We start from the raw sequence: 27,766 nt of genomic DNA on the forward strand, positions 1-27,766 counted from the left end.
TGCTTCTTAGCCAAAAAGAGAGGTTGCCGAAGCCTTTTGACCTCTTCTCTGTCCAGAGTAAACAACAAACAAAGCAGATGTTTGACGAAAATCTTTAGTAGCTTGTAAGTAAAACTTTAAAGCACGAACCACGTCCAGATTATGTAAAAGACGTTCCTTCTTTGAAGAAGGATTAGGACACAATGATGGAACAACAATCTCTTGATTGATATTCATAGTAGATACCACCTTAGGCAAAAACCCAGGTTTGTAAGCAGAACTACCTTATCTGCATGGAAGATCAGATGAGAATCACATTGTAAAGCAGATAACTCGGAGACTCTACGAGCCGAGGAAATAGCCATCAAAAAAGAACTTTCCAAGATAAAAACAGAATTTATGTTTACCTGATAAATTACTTTCTCCAACGGTGTGTCCGGTCCACGGCGTCATCCTTACTTGTGGGATATTCTCTTCCCCAACAGGAAATGGCAAAGAGCCCAGCAAAGCTGGTCACATGATCCCTCCTAGGCTCCGCCTACCCCAGTCATTCGACCGACGTTAAGGAGGAATATTTGCATAGGAGAAACCATATGGTACCGTGGTGACTGTAGTTAAAGAAAATAAATTATCAGACCTGATTAAAAAAAACCAGGGCGGGCCGTGGACCGGACACACCGTTGGAGAAAGTAATTTATCAGGTAAACATAAATTCTGTTTTCTCCAACATAGGTGTGTCCGGTCCACGGCGTCATCCTTACTTGTGGGAACCAATACCAAAGCTTTAGGACACGGATGAAGGGAGGGAGCAAATCAGGTCACCTAAATGGAAGGCACCACGGCTTGCAAAACCTTTCTCCCAAAAATAGCCTCAGAAGAAGCAAAAGTATCAAACTTGTAAAATTTGGTAAAAGTGTGCAGTGAAGACCAAGTCGCTGCCCTACATATCTGATCAACAGAAGCCTCGTTCTTGAAGGCCCATGTGGAAGCCACAGCCCTAGTGGAATGAGCTGTGATTCTTTCGGGAGGCTGCCGTCCGGCAGTCTCGTAAGCCAATCTGATGATGCTTTTAATCCAAAAAGAGAGAGAGGTAGAAGTTGCTTTTTGACCTCTCCTTTTACCGGAATAAACAACAAACAAGGAAGATGTTTGTCTAAAATCCTTTGTAGCATCTAAATAGAATTTTAGAGCGCGAACAACATCCAAATTGTGCAACAAACGTTCCTTCTTTGAAACTGGTTTCGGACACAGAGAAGGTACGATAATCTCCTGGTTAATGTTTTTGTTAGAAACAACTTTTGGAAGAAAACCAGGTTTAGTACGTAAAACCACCTTATCTGCATGGAACACCAGATAAGGAGGAGAACACTGCAGAGCAGATAATTCTGAAACTCTTCTAGCAGAAGAAATTGCAACTAAAAACAAAACTTTCCAAGATAATAACTTAATATCAACGGAATGTAAGGGTTCAAACGGAACCCCCTGAAGAACTGAAAGAACTAAATTGAGACTCCAAGGAGGAGTCAAAGGTTTGTAAACAGGCTTAATTCTAACCAGAGCCTGAACAAAGGCTTGAACATCTGGCACAGCTGCCAGCTTTTTGTGAAGTAACACAGACAAGGCAGAAATCTGTCCCTTCAGGGAACTTGCAGATAATCCTTTTTCCAATCCTTCTTGAAGGAAGGATAGAATCTTAGGAATCTTAACCTTGTCCCAAGGGAATCCTTTAGATTCACACCAACAGATATATTTTTTCCAAATTTTGTGGTAAATCTTTCTAGTTACAGGCTTTCTGGCCTGAACAAGAGTATCGATAACAGAATCTGAGAACCCTCGCTTCGATAAGATCAAGCGTTCAATCTCCAAGCAGTCAGCTGGAGTGAAACCAGATTCGGATGTTCGAACGGACCCTGAACAAGAAGGTCTTGTCTCAAAGGTAGCTTCCAAGGTGGAGCCGATGACATATTCACCAGATCTGCATACCAAGTCCTGCGTGGCCACGCAGGAGCTATCAAGATCACCGACGCCCTCTCCTGATTGATCCTGGCTACCAGCCTGGGGATGAGAGGAAACGGCGGGAACACATAAGCTAGTTTGAAGGTCCAAGGTGCTACTAGTGCATCCACTAGAGCCGCCTTGGGATCCCTGGATCTGGACCCGTAGCAAGGAACTTTGAAGTTCTGACGAGAGGCCATCAGATCCATGTCTGGAATGCCCCACAGCTGAGTGACTTGGGCAAAGATTTCCGGATGGAGTTCCCACTCCCCCGGATGCAATGTCTGACGACTCAGAAAATCCGCTTCCCAATTTTCCACTCCTGGGATGTGGATAGCAGACAGGTGGCAGGAGTGAGACTCCGCCCATAGAATGATTTTGGTCACTTCTTCCATCGCTAGGGAACTCCTTGTTCCCCCCTGATGGTTGATGTACGCAACAGTTGTCATGTTGTCTGATTGAAACCGTATGAACTTGGCCCTCGCTAGCTGAGGCCAAGCTTTGAGAGCATTGAATATCGCTCTCAGTTCCAGAATATTTATCGGTAGAAGAGATTCTTCCCGAGACCAAAGACCCTGAGCTTTCAGGGATCCCCAGACCGCGCCCCAGCCCATCAGACTGGCGTCGGTCGTGACAATGACCCACTCTGGTCTGCGGAATGTCATCCCTTGTGACAGGTTGTCCAGGGACAGCCACCAACGGAGTGAGTCTCTGGTCCTCTGATTTACTTGTATCTTCGGAGACAAGTCTGTATAGTCCCCATTCCACTGACTGAGCATGCACAGTTGTAATGGTCTTAGATGAATGCGCGCAAAAGGAACTATGTCCATTGCCGCTACCATCAACCCGATCACTTCCATGCACTGAGCTATGGAAGGAAGAGGAACGGAATGAAGTATCCGACAAGAGTCTAGAAGTTTTGTTTTTCTGGCCTCTGTCAGAAAAATCCTCATTTCTAAGGAGTCTATTATTGTTCCCAAGAAGGGAACCCTTGTTGACGGAGATAGAGAACTCTTTTCCACGTTCACTTTCCATCCGTGAGATCTGAGAAAGGCCAGGACAATGTCCGTGTGAGCCTTTGCTTGAGGAAGGGACGACGCTTGAATCAGAATGTCGTCCAAGTAAGGTACTACAGCAATGCCCCTTGGTTTTAGCACAGCTAGAAGGGACCCTAGTACCTTTGTGAAAATCCTTGGAGCAGTGGCTAATCCGAAAGGAAGCGCCACGAACTGGTAATGCTTGTCCAGGAATGCGAACCTTAGGAACCGATGATGTTCCTTGTGGATAGGAATATGTAGATACGCATCCTTTAAGTCCACCGTGGTCATGAATTGACCTTCCTGGATGGAAGGAAGAATAGTTCGAATGGTTTCCATCTTGAACGATGGAACCTTGAGAAACTTGTTTAAGATCTTGAGATCTAAGATTGGTCTGAACGTTCCCTCTTTTTTGGGAACTATGAACAGATTGGAGTAGAACCCCATCCCTTGTTCTCTTAATGGAACAGGATGAATCACTCCCATTTTTAACAGGTCTTCTACACAATGTAAGAATGCCTGTCTTTTTATGTGGTCTGAAGACAACTGAGACCTGTGGAACCTCCCCCTTGGGGGAAGCCCCTTGAATTCCAGAAGATAACCTTGGGAGACTATTTCTAGCGCCCAAGGATCCAGAACATCTCTTGCCCAAGCCTGAGCGAAGAGAGAGAGTCTGCCCCCCACCAGATCCGGTCCCGGAACGGGGGCCAACATTTCATGCTGTCTTGGTAGCAGTGGCAGGTTTCTTGGCCTGCTTTCCCTTGTTCCAGCCTTGCATTGGTCTCCAAGCTGGCTTGGCTTGAGAAGTATTACCCTCTTGCTTAGAGGACGTAGCACTTTGGGCTGGTCCGTTTCTACGAAAGGGACGAAAATTAGGTTTATTTTTTGCCTTGAAAGGCCGATCCTGAGGAAGGGCGTGGCCCTTACCCCCAGTGATATCAGAGATAATCTCTTTCAAGTCAGGGCCAAACAGCGTTTTCCCCTTGAAAGGAATGTTAAGTAGCTTGTTCTTGGAAGACGCATCAGCCGACCAAGATTTCAACCAAAGCGCTCTGCGCGCCACAATAGCAAACCCAGAATTCTTAGCCGCTAACCTAGCCACTTGCAAAGTGGCGTCTAGGGTGAAAGAATTAGCCAATTTGAGAGCATTGATTCTGTCCATAATCTCCTCATAAGGAGGAGAATCACTATCGACCGCCTTTATCAGCTCATCGAACCAGAAACATGCGGCTGTAGCGACAGGGACAATGCATGAAATTGGTTGTAGAAGGTAACCCTGCTGAACAAACATCTTTTTAAGCAAACCTTCTAATTTTTTATCCATAGGATCTTTGAAAGCACAACTATCCTCTATGGGTATAGTGGTGCGTTTGTTTAAAGTGGAAACCGCTCCCTCGACCTTGGGGACTGTCTGCCATAAGTCCTTTCTGGGGTCGACCATAGGAAACAATTTTTTAAATATGGGGGGAGGGACGAAAGGAATACCGGGCCTTTCCCATTCTTTATTAACAATGTCCGCCACCCGCTTGGGTATAGGAAAAGCTTCTGGGAGCCCCGGGACCTCTAGGAACTTGTCCATTTTACATAGTTTCTCTGGGATGACCAACTTGTCACAATCATCCAGAGTGGATAATACCTCCTTAAGCAGAATGCGGAGATGTTCCAACTTAAATTTGAACGTAATCACATCAGGTTCAGCTTGTTGAGAAATGTTCCCTGAATCAGTAATTTCTCCCTCAGACAAAACCTCCCTGGCCCCATCAGACTGGGTTAGGGGCCCTTCAGAAACATTATTATCAGCGTCGTCATGCTCTTCAGTATCTAAAACAGAGCAGTCGCGCTTACGCTGATAAGTGTTCATTTTGGCTAAAATGTTTTTGACAGAATTATCCATTACAGCCGTTAATTGTTGCATAGTAAGGAGTATTGGCGCGCTAGATGTACTAGGGGCCTCCTGAGTGGGCAAGACTCGTGTAGACGAAGGAGGGAATGATGCAGTACCATGCTTACTCCCCTCACTTGAGGAATCATCTTGGGCATCATTGTCATTGTCACATAAATCACATTTATTTAAATGAATAGGAATTCTGGCTTCCCCACATTCAGAACACAGTCTATCTGGTAGTTCAGACATGTTAAACAGGCATAAACTTGATAACAAAGTACAAAAAACGTTTTAAAATAAAACCGTTACTGTCACTTTAAATTTTAAACTGAACACACTTTATTACTGCAATTGCGAAAAAACATGAAGGAATTGTTCAAAATTCACCAAATTTTCACCACAGTGTCTTAAAGCCTTAAAAGTATTGCACACCAAATTTGGAAGCTTTAACCCTTAAAATAACGGAACCGGAGCCGTTTTGAACTTTAACCCCTTTACAGTCCCTGGTATCTGCTTTGCTGAGACCCAACCAAGCCCAAAGGGGAATACGATACCAAATGACGCCTTCAGAAAGTCTTTTCTAAGTATCAGAGCTCCTCTCACATGCGACTGCATGCCATGCCTCTCAAAAACAAGTGCGCAACACCGGCGCGAAAATGAGGCTCTGCCTATGATTTGGGAAAGCCCCTAAAGAATAAGGTGTCTAAAACAGTGCCTGCCGATATTATTATATCAAAATACCCAGATTAAATGATTCCTCAAGGCTAAATATGTGTTAATAATGAATCGATTTAGCCCAGAAAAAGTCTACAGTCTTAATAAGCCCTTGTGAAGCCCTTATTTACGATCTTAATAAACATGGCTTACCGGATCCCATAGGGAAAATGACAGCTTCCAGCATTACATCGTCTTGTTAGAATGTGTCATACCTCAAGCAGCAAGAGACTGCTCACTGTTCCCCCAACTGAAGTTAATTGCTCTCAACAGTCCTGTGTGGAACAGCCATGGATTTTAGTGACGGTTGCTAAAATCATTTTCCTCATACAAACAGAAATCTTCATCTCTTTTCTGTTTCTGAGTAAATAGTACATACCAGCACTATTTCAAAATAACAAACTCTTGATTGAATAATAAAAACTACAGTTAAACACTAAAAAACTCTAAGCCATCTCCGTGGAGATGTTGCCTGTACAACGGCAAAGAGAATGACTGGGGTAGGCGGAGCCTAGGAGGGATCATGTGACCAGCTTTGCTGGGCTCTTTGCCATTTCCTGTTGGGGAAGAGAATATCCCACAAGTAAGGATGACGCCGTGGACCGGACACACCTATGTTGGAGAAAGCTTGATATCTATGTAATGAAGAGGTTCAAACGGAACCCCTAGAAGAACTTTAAGAACCAAATTTAAGCTCCATGGGGGAGCAACAGGTTTAAACACAGGCTTGATTCTAACCAACGCCTGACAAAACGCCTGAACGTCTGGAACATCCTCCAGACGCTTGTGCAAAAGAAACAGAATTTATGTTTACCTGATAAATTTCTTTCTCCAACGGTGTGTCCGGTCCACGGCGTCATCCTTACTTGTGGGATATTCTCTTCCCCAACAGGAAATGGCAAAGAGCCCAGCAAAGCTGGTCACATGATCCCTCCTAGGCTCCGCCTACCCCAGTCATTCGACCGACGTTAAGGAGGAATATTTGCATAGGAGAAACCATATGGTACCGTGGTGACTGTAGTTAAAGAAAATAAAATATCAGACCTGATTAAAAAAACCAGGGCGGGCCGTGGACCGGACACACCGTTGGAGAAAGAAATTTATCAGGTAAACATAAATTCTGTTTTCTCCAACATAGGTGTGTCCGGTCCACGGCGTCATCCTTACTTGTGGGAACCAATACCAAAGCTTTAGGACACGGATGAAGGGAGGGAGCAAATCAGGTCACCTAAATGGAAGGCACCACGGCTTGCAAAACCTTTCTCCCAAAAATAGCCTCAGAAGAAGCAAAAGTATCAAACTTGTAAAATTTGGTAAAAGTGTGCAGTGAAGACCAAGTCGCTGCCCTACATATCTGATCAACAGAAGCCTCGTTCTTGAAGGCCCATGTGGAAGCCACAGCCCTAGTGGAATGAGCTGTGATTCTTTCGGGAGGCTGCCGTCCGGCAGTCTCGTAAGCCAATCTGATGATGCTTTTAATCCAAAGAGAGAGAGAGGTAGAAGTTGCTTTTTGACCTCTCCTTTTACCTGAATAAACAACAAACAAGGAAGATGTTTGTCTAAAATCCTTTGTAGCATCTAAATAGAATTTTAGAGCGCGAACAACATCCAAATTGTGCAACAAACGTTCCTTCTTTGAAACTGGTTTTGGACACAGAGAAGGTACGATAATCTCCTGGTTAATGTTTTTGTTAGAAACAACTTTTGGAAGAAAACCAGGTTTAGTACGTAAAACCACCTTATCTGCATGGAACACCAGATAAGGAGGAGAACACTGCAGAGCAGATAATTCTGAGACTCTTCTAGCAGAAGAAATCGCAACTAAAAACAAAACTTTCCAAGATAATAACTTAATATCAACGGAATGTAAGGGTTCAAACGGAACCCCCTGAAGAACTGAAAGAACTAAATTGAGACTCCAAGGAGGAGTCAAAGGTTTGTAAACAGGCTTGATTCTAACCAGAGCCTGAACAAAGGCTTGAACATCTGGCACAGCTGCCAGCTTTTTGTGAAGTAATACCGACAAGGCAGAAATCTGTCCCTTCAGGGAACTAGCAGATAATCCTTTGTCCAATCCTTCTTGAAGGAAGGATAGAATCCTAGGAATCTTAACCTTGTCCCAAGGGAATCCTTTAGATTCACACCAACAGATATATTTTTTCCAAATTTTGTGGTAAATCTTTCTAGTCACAGGCTTTCTGGCCTGAACAAGAGTATCGATAACAGAATCTGAGAATCCTCGCTTCGATAAAATCAAGCGTTCAATCTCCAAGCAGTCAGCTGGAGTGAAACCAGATTCGGATGTTCGAACGGACCCTGAACAAGAAGGTCTCGTCTCAAAGGTAGCTTCCAAGGTGGAGCCGATGACATATTCACCAGATCTGCATACCAAGTCCTGCGTGGCCACGCAGGAGCTATCAAGATCACCGACGCCCTCTCCTGCTTGATCCTGGCTATCAGCCTGGGGATGAGAGGAAATGGCGGGAACACATAAGCTAGTTTGAAGGTCCAAGGTGCTACTAGTGCATCCACTAGAGCCGCCTTGGGATCCCTGGATCTGGCCCCGTAGCAAGGAACTTTGAAGTTCTGACGAGAGGCCATCAGATCCATGTCTGGAATGCCCCACAGGTGAGTGACTTGGGCAAAGATTTCCGGATGGAGTTCCCACTCCCCCGGATGCAATGTCTGCCGACTCAGAAAATCCGCTTCCCAATTTTCCACTCCTGGGATGTGGATAGCAGACAGGTGGCAGGAGTGAGACTCCGCCCAAAGAATAATTTTGGTTACTTCTTCCATCGCTAGGGAACTTCTTGTTCCCCCCTGATGGTTGATGTACGCAACAGTCGTCATGTTGTCTGATTGAAACCGTATGAACCTGGTCCTCGCAAGCTGGGGCCAGGCCTGGAGAGCATTGAATATCGCTCTCAGTTCCAGAATATTTATCGGTAGAAGAGATTCTTCCCGAGACCAAAGACCCTGAGCTTTCAGGGATCCCCAGACCGCGCCCCAGCCTATCAGACTGGCGTCGGTCGTGACAATGACCCACTCTGGTCTGTGGAACATCATCCCTTGAGACAGATTGTCCAGGGACAGCCACCAACGGAGTGAGTCTCTGGTCCTCTGATTTACTTGTATCTTCGGAGACAAGTCTGTATAGTCCCCATTCCACTGACTGAGCATGCACAGTTGTAATGGTCTTAGATGAATGCGCGCAAAAGGAACTATGTCCATCGCCGCCACCATCAAACCGATCACTTCCATGCACTGAGCTATGGAAGGAAGAGGAACGGAATGAAGTATCCGACAAGAGTCCAGAAGCTTTGTTTTTCTGGCCTCTGTTAGAAAGATCCTCATTTCTAAGGAGTCTATAATTGTTCCCAAGAAGGGAACCCTTGTTGACGGGGATAGAGAACTCTTTTCCACGTTCACTTTCCAGCCGTGAGATCTGAGAAAGGCCAGTACAATGTCCGTGTGAGCCTTTGCTTGAGGAAGGGACGACGCTTGAATCAGAATGTCGTCCAGGTAAGGTACTACTGCAATGCCCCTTGGTCTTAGCACCGCTAGAAGGGACCCTAGTACCTTTGTGAAAATCCTTGGAGCAGTGGCTAATCCGAAAGGAAGCGCCACGAACTGGTAATGTTTGTCCAGGAATGCAAACCTTAGGAACCGATGATGTTCCTTGTGGATAGGAATATGTAGATACGCATCCTTTAAATCCACCGTGGTCATGAATTGACCTTCCTGGATGGAAGGAAGGATAGTTCGAATGGTTTTCATCTTGAACGATGGGACCTTGAGAAATTTGTTTAAGATCTTGAGATCTAGGATTGGTCTGAACGTTCCCTCTTTTTTGGGAACTATGAACAGATTGGAGTAGAACCCCATCCCTTGTTCTCTTAATGGAACAGGATGAATCACTCCCATTTTTAACAGGTCTTCTACACAATGTAAGAACGCCTGTCTTTTTATGTGGTCTGAAGACAACTGAGACCTGTGGAACCTCCCCCTTGGGGGAAGTCCCTTGAATTCCAGAAGATAACCCTGGGAGACTATTTCTAGCGCCCAAGGATCCAGAACATCTCTTGCCCAAGCCTGAGCGAAGAGAGAGAGTCTGCCCCCCACCAGATCCGGTCCCGGATCGGGGGCCAATATTTCATGCTGTCTTGGTAGCAGTGGCAGGTTTCTTGGCCTGCTTTCCCTTGTTCCAGCCTTGCATTGGTCTCCAAGCTGGCTTGGCCTGAGAAGTATTACCCTCTTGCTTAGAGGACGTAGCACCTTGGGCTGGTCCGTTTTTACGAAAGGGACGAAAATTAGGTCTATTTTTTGCCTTGAAAGGCCGATCCTGAGGAAGGGCGTGGCCCTTACCCCCAGTGATATCAGAGATAATCTCTTTCAAGTCAGGACCAAACAACGTTTTCCCCTTGAAAGGAATGTTTAGTAGCTTGTTCTTGGAAGATGCATCAGCCGACCAAGATTTCAACCAAAGCGCTCTGCGCGCCACAATAGCAAACCCAGAGTTCTTAGCCGCTAACTTAGCCAATTGCAAAGAGGCGTCTAGAGTGAAAGAATTAGCCAATTTGAGAGCATTGATTCTGTCCATAATCTCCTCATAAGGAGGAGAGTCACTATCGAGCACCTTAAGCAGTTCATCAAACCAGAAATATGCGGCAGTAGTGACAGGGACAATGCATGAAATGGGTTGTAGAAGGTAACCCTGCTGAACAAACATCTTTTTAAGCAAACCTTCTAATTTTTTATCCATAGGATCTTTGAAAGCACAACTATCCTCTATTGGAATAGTGGTGCGTTTGTTTAAAGTAGAAACCGCTCCCTCGACCTTGGGGACTGACTGCCATAAGTCCTTTCTGGGGTCGACCATAGGAAACAATTTTTTAAATATGGGGGGAGGGACGAAAGGAATACCGGGCCTTTCCCATTCTTTATTAACAATGTCCGCCACCCGCTTGGGTATAGGAAAAGCTTCTGGGAGCCCCGGCACCTCTAGGAACTTGTCCATTTTACATAGTTTCTCTGGGATGACTAAATTTTCACAATCATCCAGAGTGGATAATACCTCCTTAAGCAAAATGCGGAGATGTTCCAATGTTAAATTTAAATGTAATCACATCAGATTCAGCCTGCTGAGAAATGTTCCCTAAATCAGTAATTTCTCCCTCAGACAAAACCTCCCTGGCCCCCTCAGATTGGGTTAGGGGCCCTTCAGAGATATTAATATCAGCGTCGTCATGCTCTTCAGTAACTAAAACAGAGCAGCCACGCTTACGCTGACAAGGGTTCATTTTGGCTAAAATGTTTTTGACAGAATTATCCATTACAGCCGTTAATTGTTGCATAGTAAGGAGTATTGGCGCGCTAGATGTACTAGGGGCCTCCTGAGTGGGCAAGACTCGTGTAGACGAAGGAGGGAATGATGCAGTACCATGCTTACTCCCCTCACTTGAGGAATCATCTTGGGCATCATTGTCATTATCACATAAATCACATTTATTTAAATGAATAGGAATTCTGGCTTCCCCACATTCAGAACACAGTCTATCTGGTAGTTCAGACATGTTAAACAGGCATAAACTTGATCAGAAAGTACAAAAAACGTTTTAAAATAAAACCGTTACTGTCACTTTAAATTTTAAACTGAACACACTTTATTACTGCAATTGCGAAAAAACATGAAGGAATTGTTCAAAATTCACCAAATTTTCACCACAGCGTCTTAAAGCCTTGAAAATATTGCACACCAATTTTGGAAGCTTTAACCCTTAAAATAACGGAACCGGAGCCGTTTTAAGCTTTAAACCCCTTTACAGTCCCTGGTATCTGCTTTGCTGAGACCCAACCAAACCCAAAGGGGAATACGATACCAAATGACGCCTTCAGAAGTCTTTTATAAGTATCAGAGCTCCTCTCACATGCGACTGCATGCCATGCCTCTCAAAAACAAGTGCGCAACACCGGCGCGAAAATGAGACTCTGCCTATGCTTGGGGAAAGCCCCTAAAGAATAAGGTGTCTAAAACAGTGCCTGCCGATATTATTATATCAAAATACCCAGATAAAATGATTCCTCAGGGCTAAATATGTGTTAATAATCAATCGATTTAGCCCAGAAAAAGTCTACAGTTTAAATAAGCCCTTGTGAAGCCCTTATTTACAATCGTAATAAACATGGCTTACCGGATCCCATAGGGAAAATGACAGCTTCCAGCATTACATCGTCTTGTTAGAATGTGTCATACCTCAAGCAGCAAGAGACTGCAAACTGTTCCCCCAACTGAAGTTAATTGCTCTCAACAGTCCTGTGTGGAACAGCCATGGATTTTAGTTACGGTTGCTAAAATCATTTTCCTCATACAAACAGAATTCTTCATCTCTTTTCTGTTTCTGAGTAAATAGTACGTACCAGCACTATTTGAAAATAACAAACTCTTGATTGAATAATGAAAAACTACAGTTAAACACTAAAAAACTCTAAGCCATCTCCGTGGAGATGTTGCCTGTACAACGGCAAAGAGAATGACTGGGGTAGGCGGAGCCTAGGAGGGATCATGTGACCAGCTTTGCTGGGCTCTTTGCCATTTCCTGTTGGGGAAGAGAATATCCCACAAGTAAGGATGACGCCGTGGACCGGACACACCTATGTTGGAGAAATAGACAGTGCAGAGATCTGTCCCTTCAAAGAACTAGCTGATAATCCTTTCTCCAACCCTCTTGGAGAAAAGATAATATCCTGGGAATCCTAACCTTACTCCATTAGTAACTCTTGGATTCACACCAATAAAGATATTTACGCCATATCTTATGGTAGATTTTCCTGGTAACAGGCTTTCGTGCCTGTATTAAGGTATCAATGACAGACTCGGAGAAGCCACGCTTTGATAAAATCAAGCGTTCAATCTCCATGTAGTCCGTCTCAGAGAAATTAGATTTGGATGATGGAAAGGACCTTGAAGTAGAAGGTCTTGTCTCAAAGGCAGAGTCCAAGGTGGAAAGGATGACATGTCCACTAGGTCTGCATACCAGGTCCTGCGTGGCCACGCAGGCGCTATCAAAATTACTGATGCTCTCTCCTGCTTGATTCTGGCAATCAGTCGAGGGAGCAGAGGAAACTGTGGAATCAATTGAGCAAACACCTCCGGATGGAGTTCCCACTTCCCCGGAAGAAAAGTCTGATGACTTAGAAAATCCGCCTCCCAGTTCTCTACACCTGGGATATGGATCGCTGATAGGTGGCAAGAGTGTTTCTCTGCCCAGCGAATTATTTTGGAGACTTCTAACATCACTAAGGAACTCCTTGTTCCCCCTTGATGGTTGATGTAAGCCACAGTCGTGATGTTGTCCGACTGAAATCTGATGAACCTCAGGGTTGTTAACTGAGGCCAAGCCTGAAGAGCATTGAATATTGCCCTCAATTCCAGAATATTTATTGGGAGGAGTTTCTCCTCCTGAGTCCACAACCCCTGAGCCTTCAGGGATTTCCAGACTGCACCCCAACCTAGAAGGCTGGCATCTGTCGTTACAATTGTCCAATCTGGCCTGCGAAAGGTCATCCCTTTGGACAGATGGACCCGAGATAGCCACCAGAGAATAGAATCTCTGGTCTCTTGATCCAGATTTAGTAAAGGGGACAAATCTGTGTAATCCCCATTCCACTGACTGAGCATGCATAATTGCAGCGGTCTAAGATGAAGGCGCGCAAACGGAACTATGTCCATTGCCGCTACCATTAAGCCGATTACTTCCATGCACTGAGCCACCGAAGTGCGCGGAATAGAATTGAGAACACAGCAAGAATTTAGAAGTTTTGATAACCTGGACTCCGTCAGGTAAATTTTCATCTTTACAGAATCTATCAGAGTCCCTAGGAAGGAGACTCTTGTGAGTGGGGACAGAGAACTCTTCTCCTCGTTCATTTTCCACCCGTGCGACCTCAGAAATGCCAGAACTATGTTCGTATGGGACTTGGCAATTTGGAAATTTGACGCCTGTATCAGGAGGTTGTCTAGATAAGGGGCCACTGCTATGCCCCGCAGCCTTAGAACCTGCCAGAAGCGACCCCAGAACCTTTGTAAAAATTCTTGGGGCTGTAGCTAACCTGAAGGAAAGAGCCACAAACTGGTAATGCCTGTCCAGAAAGGCAAACCTTAAGAACCGATGATGATCTTTGTGTATCGGAATATGAAGGTAAGCATCCTTTAGATCCACCGTAGTCATATATTGACCCTCCTGGATAGGTAGGATGGTCCGAATAGTTTCCATTTTGAATGATGGAACTCTGAGGAATTTGTTTAAGATCTTTAGATCCAAGATTGGTCTGAAGGTTCCCACTTTTTTGGGAACCACAAACAGATTTGAGTAAAATTCCTGTCCCTGTTCCTCCTTTGTAACTGGATGGATCACTCCCATAACTAGGAGGTCTTGCACACAGTGTAAGAATGCCTCTTTCTTTATCTGGTTGACAGATAATCGTGAAAGGTGAAATCTCCCTTGTGGAGGAGAAGCCTTGAAGTCCAGAAGATACCCCTGAGATATAATCTCCAACGCCCAGGGATCCTGAACATCTCTTGCCCACGCCTGGGTGAAGAGAGAAAGTCTGCCCCCTACTAGATCCGTTACCGGATAGGGGGCCATTCATTCATGCTGTCTTAGAGGCAGCAGCAGGCTTTTTGGCCTGCTTGCTTTTGTTCCAGGACTGGTTAGGTTTCCAGGCCGTCTTGGACTGAGCAAAAGTTCCCTCTTGTTTTGTAGCAGAGGAAGTTGATGCTGCATTTGCCTTGAAGTTTCGAAAGGCACTAAAATTAGACTGTTTGGCCCTTGATTTGGACCTGTCCTGAGGAAGGGCATGACCCTTACCTCCAGTAATGTCAGCAATAATTTCCTTCAAACCAGGCCCGAATATGGTCTGCCCCTTGAAGGGATTGTTAAGTAGTTTAGACTTTGAGGTCACGTCAGCTGACCAAGATTTAAGCCATAGCGCCCTACGCACCTGGATGGCAAATCCAGAATTCTTAGCCGTTAGTTTAGTCAAATGAACAATGGCATCAGAAACAAAAGAATTAGCTAGCTTAAGTGCTCTAAGCTTGTTAAGTATGTCCTCCAATGGAGTCGTTGTCTGTAAAGCCTCTTCCAGAGACTCAAACCAGAACGCCGCAGCAGCAGTGACAGGAGCAATGCAGGCAAGGGGCTGCAGGATAAAACCTTGTTGAATAAACATTTTCTTAAGGTAACCCTCTAATTTTTTATCCATAGGATCTGAAAAAGCACAACTGTCCTCGACAGGGATAGTAGTACGCTTTGCTAAAGTAGAAACTGCTCCCTCCACCTTAGGGACCGTCTGCCATAAGTCCCGTGTGGTGGCGTCTATGGGAAACATTTTTCCAAAAATAGGAGGGGGGGAAAACGGCACACCGGGTCTATCCCACTCTTTATTAATAATTTCTGTAAACCTTTTAGGTATTGGAAAAACCTCAGTACACACCGGCACTGCAAAGTATTTATCCAGTCTACACAATTTCTCTGGCACTGCAATTGTGTCACAGTCATTCAGAGCAGCTAAAACCTCCCTAAGCAAAACACAGAGGTTCTCAAGCTTAAATTTAAAAGTAGAAATATCAGAATCAGGTTTCCCTGAGTTAGAGATATCCCCCACAGACTGAAGCTCTCCTTCAGCTTCTGCATATTGTGAGGCAGTATCAGACATGGCTCTTAAAGCGTCTGTATGCTCTGTATTACACCTAACACCAGAGCTATCACGCTTTCCTCTAAATTCAGGTAGTCTGGCTAATACCGCTGACAGTGTATTATCCATGACTGCCGCCATCTCTTGTAAAGTAATCGCTATGGGCGCCCTAGATGTACTTGGCGCCATTTGAGCGGGAGTCCCTTGAGCGGGAGTCAAAGGGTCTGACACGTGGGGAGAGTTAGTCGGCATAACTTCCCCCTCGCCAGAATCCTCTGGTGATAATTTTTTTAAAGACAAAAGCTGATCTTAATTGTTTAAAGTGAAATCAATACATTTAGTAAAAATTCTCATATGGGGTTCCACCATGGCTTTTAAACATAATGAACAAGTAGTTTCCTCTATGTCAGACATGTTTGTACAGACTAGCAATGAGACTAGCAAGCTTGGAAAACACTTTAAATCAAGTTAACAAGCAAATATAAAAAACGGTACTGTGCCTTTAAGAGAAACAAATTTTGTCAAAATTTGAAAAACAGTGAAAAAAGGCAGTAAATCAAACAAAATTTTTACAGTGTATGTAATAGGTTAGCAGAGCATTGCACCCACTTGCAAATGGATGATTAACCCCTTAATGCAAAAAACGGATCAAAAAAACGAAATAAACGTTTTTTAAACAGTCACAACAACTGCCACAGCTCAACTGTGGCCCTACCTTCCTCAATAAACGACTTTTGAAGCCTTTAGAGCCCTTCAGAGATGTCCTATAGCATGCAGGGGACTGAGGGAAGCTGAATGTCTCTGTCTGTAATTTTAACTGCGCAAAAAAGCGCTAAAATAGGCCCCTCCCACTCATACTACAACAGTGGAAAGCCTCAGGAAACTGTTTCTAGGCAAAAATCAAGCCAGCCATGTGGAAAAAACTAGGCCCCAATAAGTTTTATCACCAAAGCATATATAAAAACGATTAAACATGCCAGCAAACGTTTTATATTGCCATATTAACAGAGTATATATCTCTGGTAGTAAGCCTGATACAAGTCGCTATTAAATCTGTTTTTAGGCTTAACTTACATTAATCAGGTACCAGCAGCATTTTCTAGTCCCTAGAAAAACTTAAAACTGCACATATCTCATAGCAGGATAACCTGCACGCCATTCTCCCTCTGAAGTTACCTCACTCCTCAGACATATGTGAGAACAGCAGTGGATCTTAGTTACAAGCTGCTAAGATCATAGAAAACACAGGCAGATTCTTCTTCTAAATACTGCCTGAGATAAAATAGTACAACTCCGGTACTATTTGAAAATAACAAACTTTTGATTGAAGAAAAAACTAACTATATTTTACCACTCTCCTCTTACTACCTGCATCTTTGTTGAGAGTTGCAAGAGAATGACTGGATATGGCAGTTAGGGGAGGAGCTATATAACAGCTCTACTGTGGGTTTCCTCTTGCAACTTCCTGTTGGGAAGGAGAATATCCCACAAGTAATGGATGATCCGTGGACTGGATACAACCTTACAAGAGAAATACAAACCATAAAATAGTTCAAATAAAATTAGCTGCCTGTGCTGTGGTTACATAGTAGACATTAGCCAGTCTTCTGACACAACACATGTTTTCTTGGGCAGTCAGTCTAGCTGTGGTACGATTAACATATGAAGCAGTGTAAGCATGAAGAAACCTGAAAGGTGCTGACTTTACAGCAGTATGATTTGTGTATAAGTGCAGTAAAGGTAGTACAATGCACAGACTGCTGCATTTGTAATTCATTTAGATGAGTGATGGTTCAGGCAAACATGAGTGATATGGCATTGACAAGGTCAATCCTGACATCATGCAGCCTGTCATATTACATCACACAGCTATTCTATAGTACATAACAGAACACTAAGAACAGTTATAGTTAGAGTACATAATACAAACAAGTGAACTCCGCCACACCACTTCCAGAAGGCCTGTTGCTTCTCAGGTCCGCCCACTGGTCTGCCTCTCATCCTCCCTCTCCGCCTCCATTTTCATGACGAACAGATTTATTTTTTTTAAATTGCGTACTCTCGCGGTTTTTACATTGCGGCAATTTATAATTATATATATATATGTGTGTGTATATATATATATATATATACATATATATATATATATATATACATATATATATATATATATATATATATATATATATATATATATATATATATATATATATATATATATATATATATATACACACACACTAGGAACTGCACTCTGGCTAACCAAAAATGAAAACAACCAGGGTGCTGACAGGGGCGATAAATATAAAGTATACAGACCGTATTAGCTGGGTTTCAGACAAACTTCGTAATAATATAGTCTATATTTTGGGCATGTTTGTCCTAAGCTAATGGTCGCAGGTGTCTGTGTGAAGACTCCGTTTTGTGCACAGCCTCACTCTATAGGGTTCAGTTGGAGAACCGGGGTGTTTAACAGCATAATGTGTTATTATGTACACAGTCTCTCACTATATATATATATATATATATATATATATATATATATATATATATATATATATATATATATATATATATATATATATGATGCAGTCTATGAGTAAGGCTCCATAGGAGCAGAAACACGTCAGACCAAGCCCACACTAGTGCTCCTACCAGCCCTAACATCTTGGCCATAGCTACTCCTCAACTTTGCATAGTTCATTTGCTGTTTTTAAGATACGCTTATTTAGGTTTCTTTGGATCACTTACTTAATAAAGTGGACGTTTTTGTTTTGAGCTCTTCCCTCTTCCCCCAGTCATTCTGCAAAGGGAACAAGGAACAGTAGGAGAAATATCAGGGTATAAATGGTGCCAGAAGAACAAAAAAATGTTGGTCCGCCCAACGGAGAAAATGGGTGGGGGCCGTGGACTCTCCTCATACAGATGGAAAGGAAATTATCTGGTAAGCATAGTTTATGTTTTCCATCTTGACACCTATCCTGTATCCCTGAGCAATGACCTCCAGTGCCCATGGGTCTTGCACGTCCCCAAACCAAGCTTCTGAAAAGAGTGACAGTCTGCCCCCTACCAGATCCAAAGCTGGATCGGGTGACGCCCCTTCATACAGACTGACTCGGCAGGCTTCTTATTCTGCTTGGAATTATTCCAAGACTGAGGAGGTTTCCAAGTTCCCTTGGACTGCTCCGGCTTTGCAGAGGGCTGCTGACGTTGAGAAACCGCTTAGTCTCCAGACAACGCACAGTCAGGAAGAAGAGAATCACTGTGACCACACCCGGTCACATGGTGCACTATGCAGGACCGCCCCCGCACCACTAAAAGTGCGCCAAGCCTAACTGGCTGCGCATCGCTCCAAAGTAAAAGTAAAAACCTGTACATTCCAACATCTGCCTGACCCACAACTCACACGTCACAGCATAAACACGATATTAAAAATATGTGATTAATCCCTCCTGTTCAATAATCTCCTTCCGGAGACATTAACCCTCAATTTCATTCAGATAAAAGTAGTCACACTGTGACCCTGTCTTCTTGCGTTATTAAATGTGTATAAAAAAAAAATGAAACGATCTTACTGGAATCTATGCCGTGAAACAGAAACACAGCCTCTCCTGACATGGACTGGAGTGATAGAAGCAGGCAGTGAAACTCGTCAACACTGATTGCTTAGGAGCTGTTACTACAAGTCTGGATGGGTTCGCAAAAAGACTCTCCATGCATCTCCAGACTCTAACATTCGCCAATGCTCTCACTGAGAGGCTGACAAGACTACTTAAAACTCCAGTCCCATTTTGAAGAGTACTACCCTCCATAAGGAACTACTCTGTATCTTCTGACACTTCTCTGCCAACCTCCTGTGATGAAAGGCAAAGAATGACTGGGGGATGAGGGAAATGGGGGAGGTATTTAAGACCTTTGGCTGGGGAGTCTTTGCCTCCTCCTGGTGGCCAGGTTCTGTATTCCCACAAGTAAGGAATGAAGCCGTGGACTCTCCTCATATTAATATCAAAATAAAAGGTTGCTATGTTTAAATCGAGAGAGAGTGTGACAATTGGAATATATATATATATAAATAAATAAAACATGGAAGGGAACTGCACTCCAAGACCGGATCAGGTACACATCCTGTGACTCAGTAACATCCAGCCCTGGGTGCTAAATAGCACTCCAAAAAAGCTGTGATGTCACCAGAGCCACAGGCAGTTAACCCCAGTCCGGAATGGGTGCAAGAAACAAGGGAGATTACAAATAAAAAGTAATACAACACATAGAAACACCCAGCACTCACCAGCTAGCTCACAGCTAAGATAAAATCACAACTGGAAAGGTTAGTCACCGCATCTGGCCAAATGGGAAAGCTCAGGCACCACGTCAAGGTCCTTTCCAAAGTAATACAACACATTTAGCACCCAGGGCTGGATGTTACTGAGTCACAGGATGTGTACCTGATCTGGTCTTGGAGTGCAGTTCCCTTCCATGTTTTGTATTTTCTATGGGTGATTACAGCCACCTGTGCACCCTTTCTTTGTTCTCAGTTTGTTTGGCTTTGTGAGCTCGCATGATGGTGTGGCTGTGTTTGGGACTCAGGCAATGGAAAGGACCTTGACGTGGTGCCTGAGCTTTCCCATTTGGCCAGATGCGGTGACTAACCTTTCCAGTTGTGATTTTATCTTAGCTGTGAGCTAGCTGGTGAGTGCTGGGTGTTTCTATGTGTTGTATTACTTTTTATTTGTAATCTCCCTTGTTTCTTGCACCCATTCCGGACTGGGGTTAACTGCCTGTGGCTCTGGTGACATCACAGCTTTTTTGGAGTGCTATTTAGCACCCAGGGCTGGATGTTACTGAGTCACAGGATGTGTACCTGATCCGGTCTTGGAGTGCAGTTCCCTTCCATGTTTTGTATTTTCTATGGGTGATTACAGCCACCTGTGCACCCCTTCTTTGTTCTCAGTTTGTTTGGCTTTGTGAGCTTGCATGATGGTGTGGCTGTGTTAGGGACTCAGGCAATGGAAAGGACCTTGACGTGGTGCCTGAGCTTTCCCATTTGGCCAGATGCGGTGACTAACCTTTCCAGTTGTGATTTTATCTTAGCTGTGAGCTAGCTGGTGAGTGCTGGGTGTTTCTATGTGTTGTATTACTTTTTATTTGTAATCTCCCTTGTTTCTTGCACCCATTCCGGACTGGGGTTAACTGCCTGTGGCTCTGGTGACATCACAGCTTTTTTGGAGTGCTATTTAGCACCCAGGGCTGGATGTTACTGAGTCACAGGATGTGTACCTGATCCGGTCTTGGAGTGCAGTTCCCTTCCATGTTTTGTATTTTCTATGGGTGATTACAGCCACCTGTGCACCCCTTCTTTGTTCTCAGTTTGTTTGGCTTTGTGAGCTCGCATGATGGTGTGGCTGTGTTAGGGACTCAGGCAATGGAAAGGACCTTGACGTGGTGCCTGAGCTTTCCCATTTGGCCAGATGCGGTGACTAACCTTTCCAGTTGTGATTTTATCTTAGCTGTGAGCTAGCTGGTGAGTGCTGGGTGTTTCTATGTGTTATATATATATATACACACACACACACTACTGCAGTCACAGGCCGGTCTACCACTGCTGCTATATCCAGAAAGAGAAGTCTACTGGCTGCCATGCCTGAAATGGTGTATGCTGTATGCTGTACTCTGTGTGATGGTCCCGATGCTCCTCTGCTTGATCCCCAGTGCACAGTAAGATGGCGGATACTGTAGGGTAGTACTGTTTGGGTAGTAGCTACACTTTCCTGTCACTCAGTCAGACCCTGAACATTTGCGTTTCAAGCATCCTTCTGGACACGTCTCCTTTAGTCCTTTTTCACAATCTAATTTGCTAGTTGTTGGAATACTTCGGTCCCTACATGTGGCCGTAATATCATCATTAACACACTCCAGGAGCATTGTCTGATCCGTCTTTTGCTCGCTTCCTTTAACCGATGTTAGCAAAATATCTAACCCTCCTGGATCTTGTAGTCCCCAGCCACTAAGCGTCAAATGTTCAGGGTCTGGCTGAGTGACGGGGAAGTGTAGTTGTGTCTACTACTCAAACAGCACTGCCCTACAGTATCCGCCATCTTACGTTTATCTGGGGGATCAAGCGCAACTAGCGGCCGATGTGGTTAATTGGGGGACATCCATGGCTGGAACCGCGTATTTTTTTTTTTTTTAAAACAAAACTGTCTTAAAATGGCATGCTCTATCTGAATAATTACTGTTAACGTCACTTCTATTGTCAAATGTACCTTATTCTGTTGGTATCCTTTGTTGAAAAGCATATGTAGATACACTCAGCAGCACCAATGCTCTATAGGGAACTAGCTGGTGATTGGTGGCTACACACATTTGTCTCTTGTCATTGGCTAACCAAATGTCTTCTAGCTACATCTAACCACCAAACAGCAAGCGGTACCCAGGTGCTGAACCTAAAATAGGCCGACCTCTATGCTTTCATTCCTGCTTTTCAAATAAAAAGAACAAAGAAAATTTGATAATAGGAGTGAATTGGAAAGTTGCTTAAAATTGCATGCTCTATCCAAATCATGAAAAAAAAAATGAGTTTAGTATCCCTTTAAGTACCATTAATTAATACATTATTCAATTTGAAATAACCCCCGATGCCAGCAGGACCGTGTTGTATCTGCATGCAGTAATAGCACAGCTGAGCTAGTAAACCCCTTAACGACAAACTAATAAAACTAAATTGATGTATGCAAGCAGTCAACTTACCCTTTATTTATGTCGTAATATCCTTTATGACATTTCAGATGCATTCTTTGTGTTAACCTATCAAGAGCTTACACTAATTTTTCCATGTCAACCATTTCATTATAAAAAAGTGCTTGCCTTAATTTGATCTGATACATCTTACCGTAATTCTTTTTTTTTTATATTGCTCAATTATACAGAGCTTTTACAGACCATCTTTCATTATAAATTGGGTATGTAAATTGAAAATAAAAATAAAAAACATAATTCAATCTCATTGATTTGGGTTTCTCCTGTGTTTCTCACCATTTCTAGTGATCCACGCAATACCCCGCAGAGTAGGTTGGAGTAGACAAGAGTGGAATGGTTATCTGGCAGCTCTACAAAGTCAACAAGTGGGTTGTTCTCTAGGATGAGGGAAAACTCGTCACCTGCAGGACTCCAGTTTGTGATGGTGGGGGTGATCCCAAGGTACATCTTAAACGCCACCTGCCATAAAAGGAGGGAAACTACATGCAAAATCAGTTTGTCAGTGATTGATAACAAGATAATCTGAATAGAGCAATATTTGGTGTATGATTGAGAATGTTTAAAAAAAAGCCGGTTGTGTGCTAATATCGCTCACATTAAATCAATAGCACTTGTTTTTTTGTGCTCATATTATAAATAGGAAGTTTTTTTTTATTGCTCGAGCATAAGTCTAGGGCAGTAATGGCAAACTACATTTCCCATGATGCTTTACAGGACTTCAGAGAAACTAAGAGTCATGGGAAATGTAGTTCTGAAACATCTGGAATGCCAAGGTTCGCCATCACTGGTCTAGGGAGTGCTAACACCTGGATGTTTGATAGTGGCAGTGCATTAAATCCCTAACATAAGAGAAATCTAAGGGATCATGCTATCACTCGAGCGCTAAGCCTAAAGGTGAGCTGAACACCCATTCAAATAATGAAGTTCTTCAATTAGATATAAAACTATGGTGTTGAATTGAAATATATGTTAAAAACACACATACAAAAACACCTTTGAGCCCTTCCAAAGTCTAGAACTTTATATGGATAGCACAGGGTTGTATATGACAAAGTATAGGCCACATTAAGATTCCTTGGTAAACATTTTTTTGTCATCCACAATAACCAGCTAGCTCCCAGTATTGTAAGATATGTACATATTCTTTTTCCAATAAAGCATACCAAGAGAACAAAGTAAATTTGAAAATAGAAGGGAAGTTAAGAGTCTTAAAATTACATCATGACAGTCTGACTTTACTATACTTGTTAAAGGAACACAAGTCACAATGAAACTTTCCTGATTCAGATAGAACATGCAATGTTAAACAACTTTCCAATTCACTTCCATTAACAAAATGTGTGCAGTCTTTTTATATTTACACTTTTTGAGTCATCAGCTCCTATTGAGCATGTGCAAGAATTAACAGAATATACGTATATGCATTTGTGATTGGCTGATGGCTGTCACATGGTACTCATTTGAAGCTCAGACTAAGTGCTATTGTATTGTCTTCATCACACATTTGTTGATTATGCAAATCTACTGTATTTAGTGTTCCTAACGGCTCTGAGCCATCGCAAATTTTCCCAGTCAGGTGCTGACGACGGATCAGAGCCGTCGCTAGCAGTCACCCACCTTGAGTGCAATCTGGGGGCTTCCCGTTTTGGGTGGTGACGTCACTGCGCAACTTTATTTAAAATTTACAATGCACAATATAGGGAAAGTGGGCATGCTGCTTATAAGCCTGTATCTTAGGCATCTAAGCAGCTACAGACCCCCGAGAACCACCAGGTTAGGCTATTACCTTTCCAAAGGTATAAGTCTTGGGGATCTGGAAAGAAAAAAAAGTTAAAAAAAAAAAAGTAAAAAAAAAAAAAGATATATTTAAAATAGTAGATTTGCATAATCAACAAATGCAAGATAACAAGACAAAACAATAGCATTTACTCTGAATTTCAAATGAGTAGTAGATTTTTTTCTAACAAATTTTAAAATTATGTATATTTCCACTCCCCCTGTACCATGCGATAGCAATCAGCCAATCACAAATGCATATACGTATAGTCCGTGAGTTCTTGCACAAGCTCAGTAGGAGCTGGTGACTCAAAAGTGTAAATATAAAAGACTGTGCACATTTATTTTTATGGAAGCAAATTGGAAAGTTGTTTAAAATTACATGCTGTATTTGAATCATGAAAATTTTATTTGACCTGAGTGTCCCTTTAAATCCAGCTTAGCACCCAGGTGGGAAATGGCTTTGCACTCAAAGGGTTAATGCTCATATGATATTAAATGCATCCCTACTTTAGTACCCTAAATTAATAAAAATAGTGTGCCCACAAGATTGCCTTACGATATGGGGCATAGGTGGGACTCACTGGAGGTACTGTTGCTTTATTCACCATATTTCTGAGCATTTACCTGCATATCTTTGTGTGTCTTTATGTATGTTTTTCATGTTTTATTTTGTGTTTTAGGGTCAACATTAAAAAGTAAGTATTTTTGTATAACAGAATTGCATTAATATGTTTTTCCATGCGTGTGGTATATGTCCATACTTTGGGGTTCTATTAGTTCTGGGAACCACGTGCTTGTTTAAAACATATCTGACAAAGCAGGAATCCATACTGAAGAAAAAGCTGTAAATTTATTATGAAGAAGGTGCAGCTGTGCCTTATTAAATTTCCATAGAAAATGTAGAATCAGAATTAGCGAACTGTGAGATAATGTAGTAGAAGCAAAGGATTTAAACGCATGCCTGTTTTGGCGATCATTATGAAAGCTTTAATTTAATAAGCATATGAGACAGTTAATAAAACAAATGTATGATTATCAGATATATATTTTTTTTTAAAATGTTTTTTTTTAGTTTCTAAAACCTTAATTCCAATTTTGTATATAAACAAAATCTACTTGCAATATAAATTATTATTATTTTAGTGGGATCTGAATTATAATAGTTCTCATGAGTCATAGAAATATTACAAATAAAAATTGTTGTTCAAATTTCAGCGAAAATTTCTTGATCTATACCTGCAACCTTGCTTTTACTTTTGGCACAAAGGAACATTATTATTTGGCAGAGAGATCCTTCCTAAGTGAAAAAGTCTTGTGAGTGTAAATAAATATGCCGAGTATCAAATAAGCTTCCAAGCATCCTGGCAGAAATGTACACAGTGCATGATGGGAAGCAGATTGAGCTCCTGCTGATCTGGATGACAATAAGAGCCCATGTTTAGCAATCTGCCATGATGTCAGAAGAAATGCAAGGGGGATTTTGGAGGACAAGTGCTTCACGGAATAAATGTGCCAGTAACTTTCACAAAGACTCCAAATGATCAGGATTACAACAAGGCATGGACAAATAATTAAAACTACTCACTACTCCAGGATAAGGAACCCACAAAGTAATATTTTCTTAAAGCTCTTACGGTTCACATTCTGGACTGCATATTAAAATCACTTGGGCACCACCAGTTTACCATTATTTTAATTCTAAATACATTTAAAAAAAAGTTTTTTGTTGGTGTTTTTTTTTTTTTTATTCAAGAGCCACTTAGTTATCTAAAACATTCTAATATTTCCACAAGCAAGTGCCAAACCTCAAAGAATGGATTTTTGGAACAATTTTCACTCGCTAATTCACTCTCTATAATGCAGAGGTTGACTAGATAGACAAGGAAGCAACAACAAAATGCATATATTTTAACCCCTTCACGATGGCCACTGCACTGTGTATTGTGGCCGTCCGTAGTGCTTCCAGGGTGGTAGAAGCGTGATTCTTGTTGACAACCGTGAAGCACCACTATTTCTGCATGCCTTATTTCAGGGTCTGCAGTCCTACAGCCTTGGAATCACTATGGATGGCCAACGTACAAGATTATGACAGCCATTGTGAACAGGTTAAAAGATTCCAAAAAGCACACATGGCTAATGAAAATCAAGAAATCTTAATGCTGAGAATGCTTTATAAATGCATATTTACATTAAAAGGTAAAAAATATGCATTTAGAAAGTGTTCTCAATAAGATTTGCATTAGCCTTATATGCTTATTAGACGACTTCCATTACAGGAAGCTTTACTATCATATTATGAATAGTAGAAATAACACTGGACTGTTGTCAAATCCCAGATGTTTGTCATCATGCAATAAATTCTTTGTACACTTATGACAGTATTTGCTCTACAGACACAAATCCATTATGGTTAAGCAGAGTTTATTACCTTGGCAATTACATCCGCTGTTTCCCGGAAATCATGACACCTCCCTACATTGGACCGAGCTAAGAAATCTTCAATGAGTCGTACACCTATGTTGTAACCCCTGAAAAGAGAAACGCAAAAAAAAGCTGCTTAGATTAACGTTTTTGTTTACTTATATGTATAGTTATAAAATTCAAATAAAAACTAGATACAAAAGTGAATAAATAACATTTACATGGAAATAAACTACAATTAAATTGCTTGCTGATAATCAGTTGTTTTCAGAGAGTTGGACATTATCAATTTTAGGAGCAGTCCCAGTTCTCTAAAAATGCATAACCAATATTACAAGCATAGAAAAAAGCATGGACTGGTAAAGAGGCTCATGTACCAAGATTAATGTCACTCATAGGTAAAGTGTGAGATACGCAGTGCCCTGAGCTATCTGACATTAAAAGGGATATGATCTTGCCCTGAGCTATCTGACATTAAAAGGGATATGAAACCCACATTTTTCTTTCACGATTCAGATAGAGCATGCAATTTTAAGCAACACATCTATAAACTTGAATGATATCTCCCACAATAATGAATGCTCTGGACTTTCACAGCATTTTACATCTGTACATGGGGGTGATGTGACATCACTGTCATTGCAAGTGATTGAGTGTGTCCGGAACCCCCCCATAGGAGGTGACAAAACGGTACGATTAATGCTAAGTGAAGCATTCTGGATTTTCAAATTGAAAACCAGGAGGCCCCAGGGTTTCAACATAGAGGGGGATGTTATAAATTTCTGGAAGAGACACTAATTGCACTCTAAACTGTAGGACAACATTTGAGCACACAAAGGAGTGCCATTGGCCAAGGGGTTGATTGTAGATATAAGTGGGCGTCATTCAAAGCAGTGCACATATTACCCATTGTATATATGTGAATGATCAATACACTTAATGTAGTGAATTATTTAACCTCCAATGTTTCCCTAAGATACGGTAAGATTATAAGTAAAATATAAATATTACTCCTCTCACTTTATATAGATGAGGGCTAAGTATTAACATACAGGGAACTTACAATATTTTGAGGATTTTTCAGATTGACATAATAACATAAATTTAACAATGGGGTATATGCGCATACTGTTTTGAAACTGATTAAACAGGGATAACGTCAGCACTTCTATGTTATAAAATTTGAGGTCTGCATATTAAATATTTAAAATCAAAATTGTGATAATTAAGCAAAGTAAGAGTACACATAACTATCACATAAATAATTAAATGCTTTATGTATAATACGAGGTTATTATCATTTAAGGTGATGACCTTACAACAAATAACAGCAAACTTTTTTATCACATAGGTTTAATATAATGCTATTATTTACAAGGTACTGAAGAGGTTAAAATGTCAGGGATGGTTTAGACTAGGCTTGCACCGATACCATTTTTTTATGACCGAGTACAAGTACCGATACTTGTTTTCAAATACTCGCCGATACCAATTACGATACTTATTT

General features: G+C 42.1%; 1 protein-coding gene across 1 annotated transcript in view; it reads right to left on the bottom strand.

The window, feature by feature from the left end:
- The window catches only part of LOC128643820 (trafficking protein particle complex subunit 3), a 68,266-nt gene that overhangs the window by 6,789 nt on the left and 33,711 nt on the right, over positions 1-27,766 (bottom strand). The window contains exons 3-4 of the mRNA XM_053696639.1: positions 26,267-26,366; positions 22,336-22,518 (exon numbers count right to left, since the gene is read on the bottom strand). Coding sequence (XP_053552614.1) covers positions 22,336-22,518; positions 26,267-26,366 — 283 coding nt within the window. The remainder of the gene's footprint in view (positions 1-22,335; positions 22,519-26,266; positions 26,367-27,766) is intronic.

The sequence above is a fragment of the Bombina bombina genome, unplaced genomic scaffold (genome assembly GCF_027579735.1).
Source record: "Bombina bombina isolate aBomBom1 unplaced genomic scaffold, aBomBom1.pri scaffold_585, whole genome shotgun sequence".
Classification (NCBI taxonomy): Eukaryota; Metazoa; Chordata; class Amphibia; order Anura; family Bombinatoridae; genus Bombina; species Bombina bombina.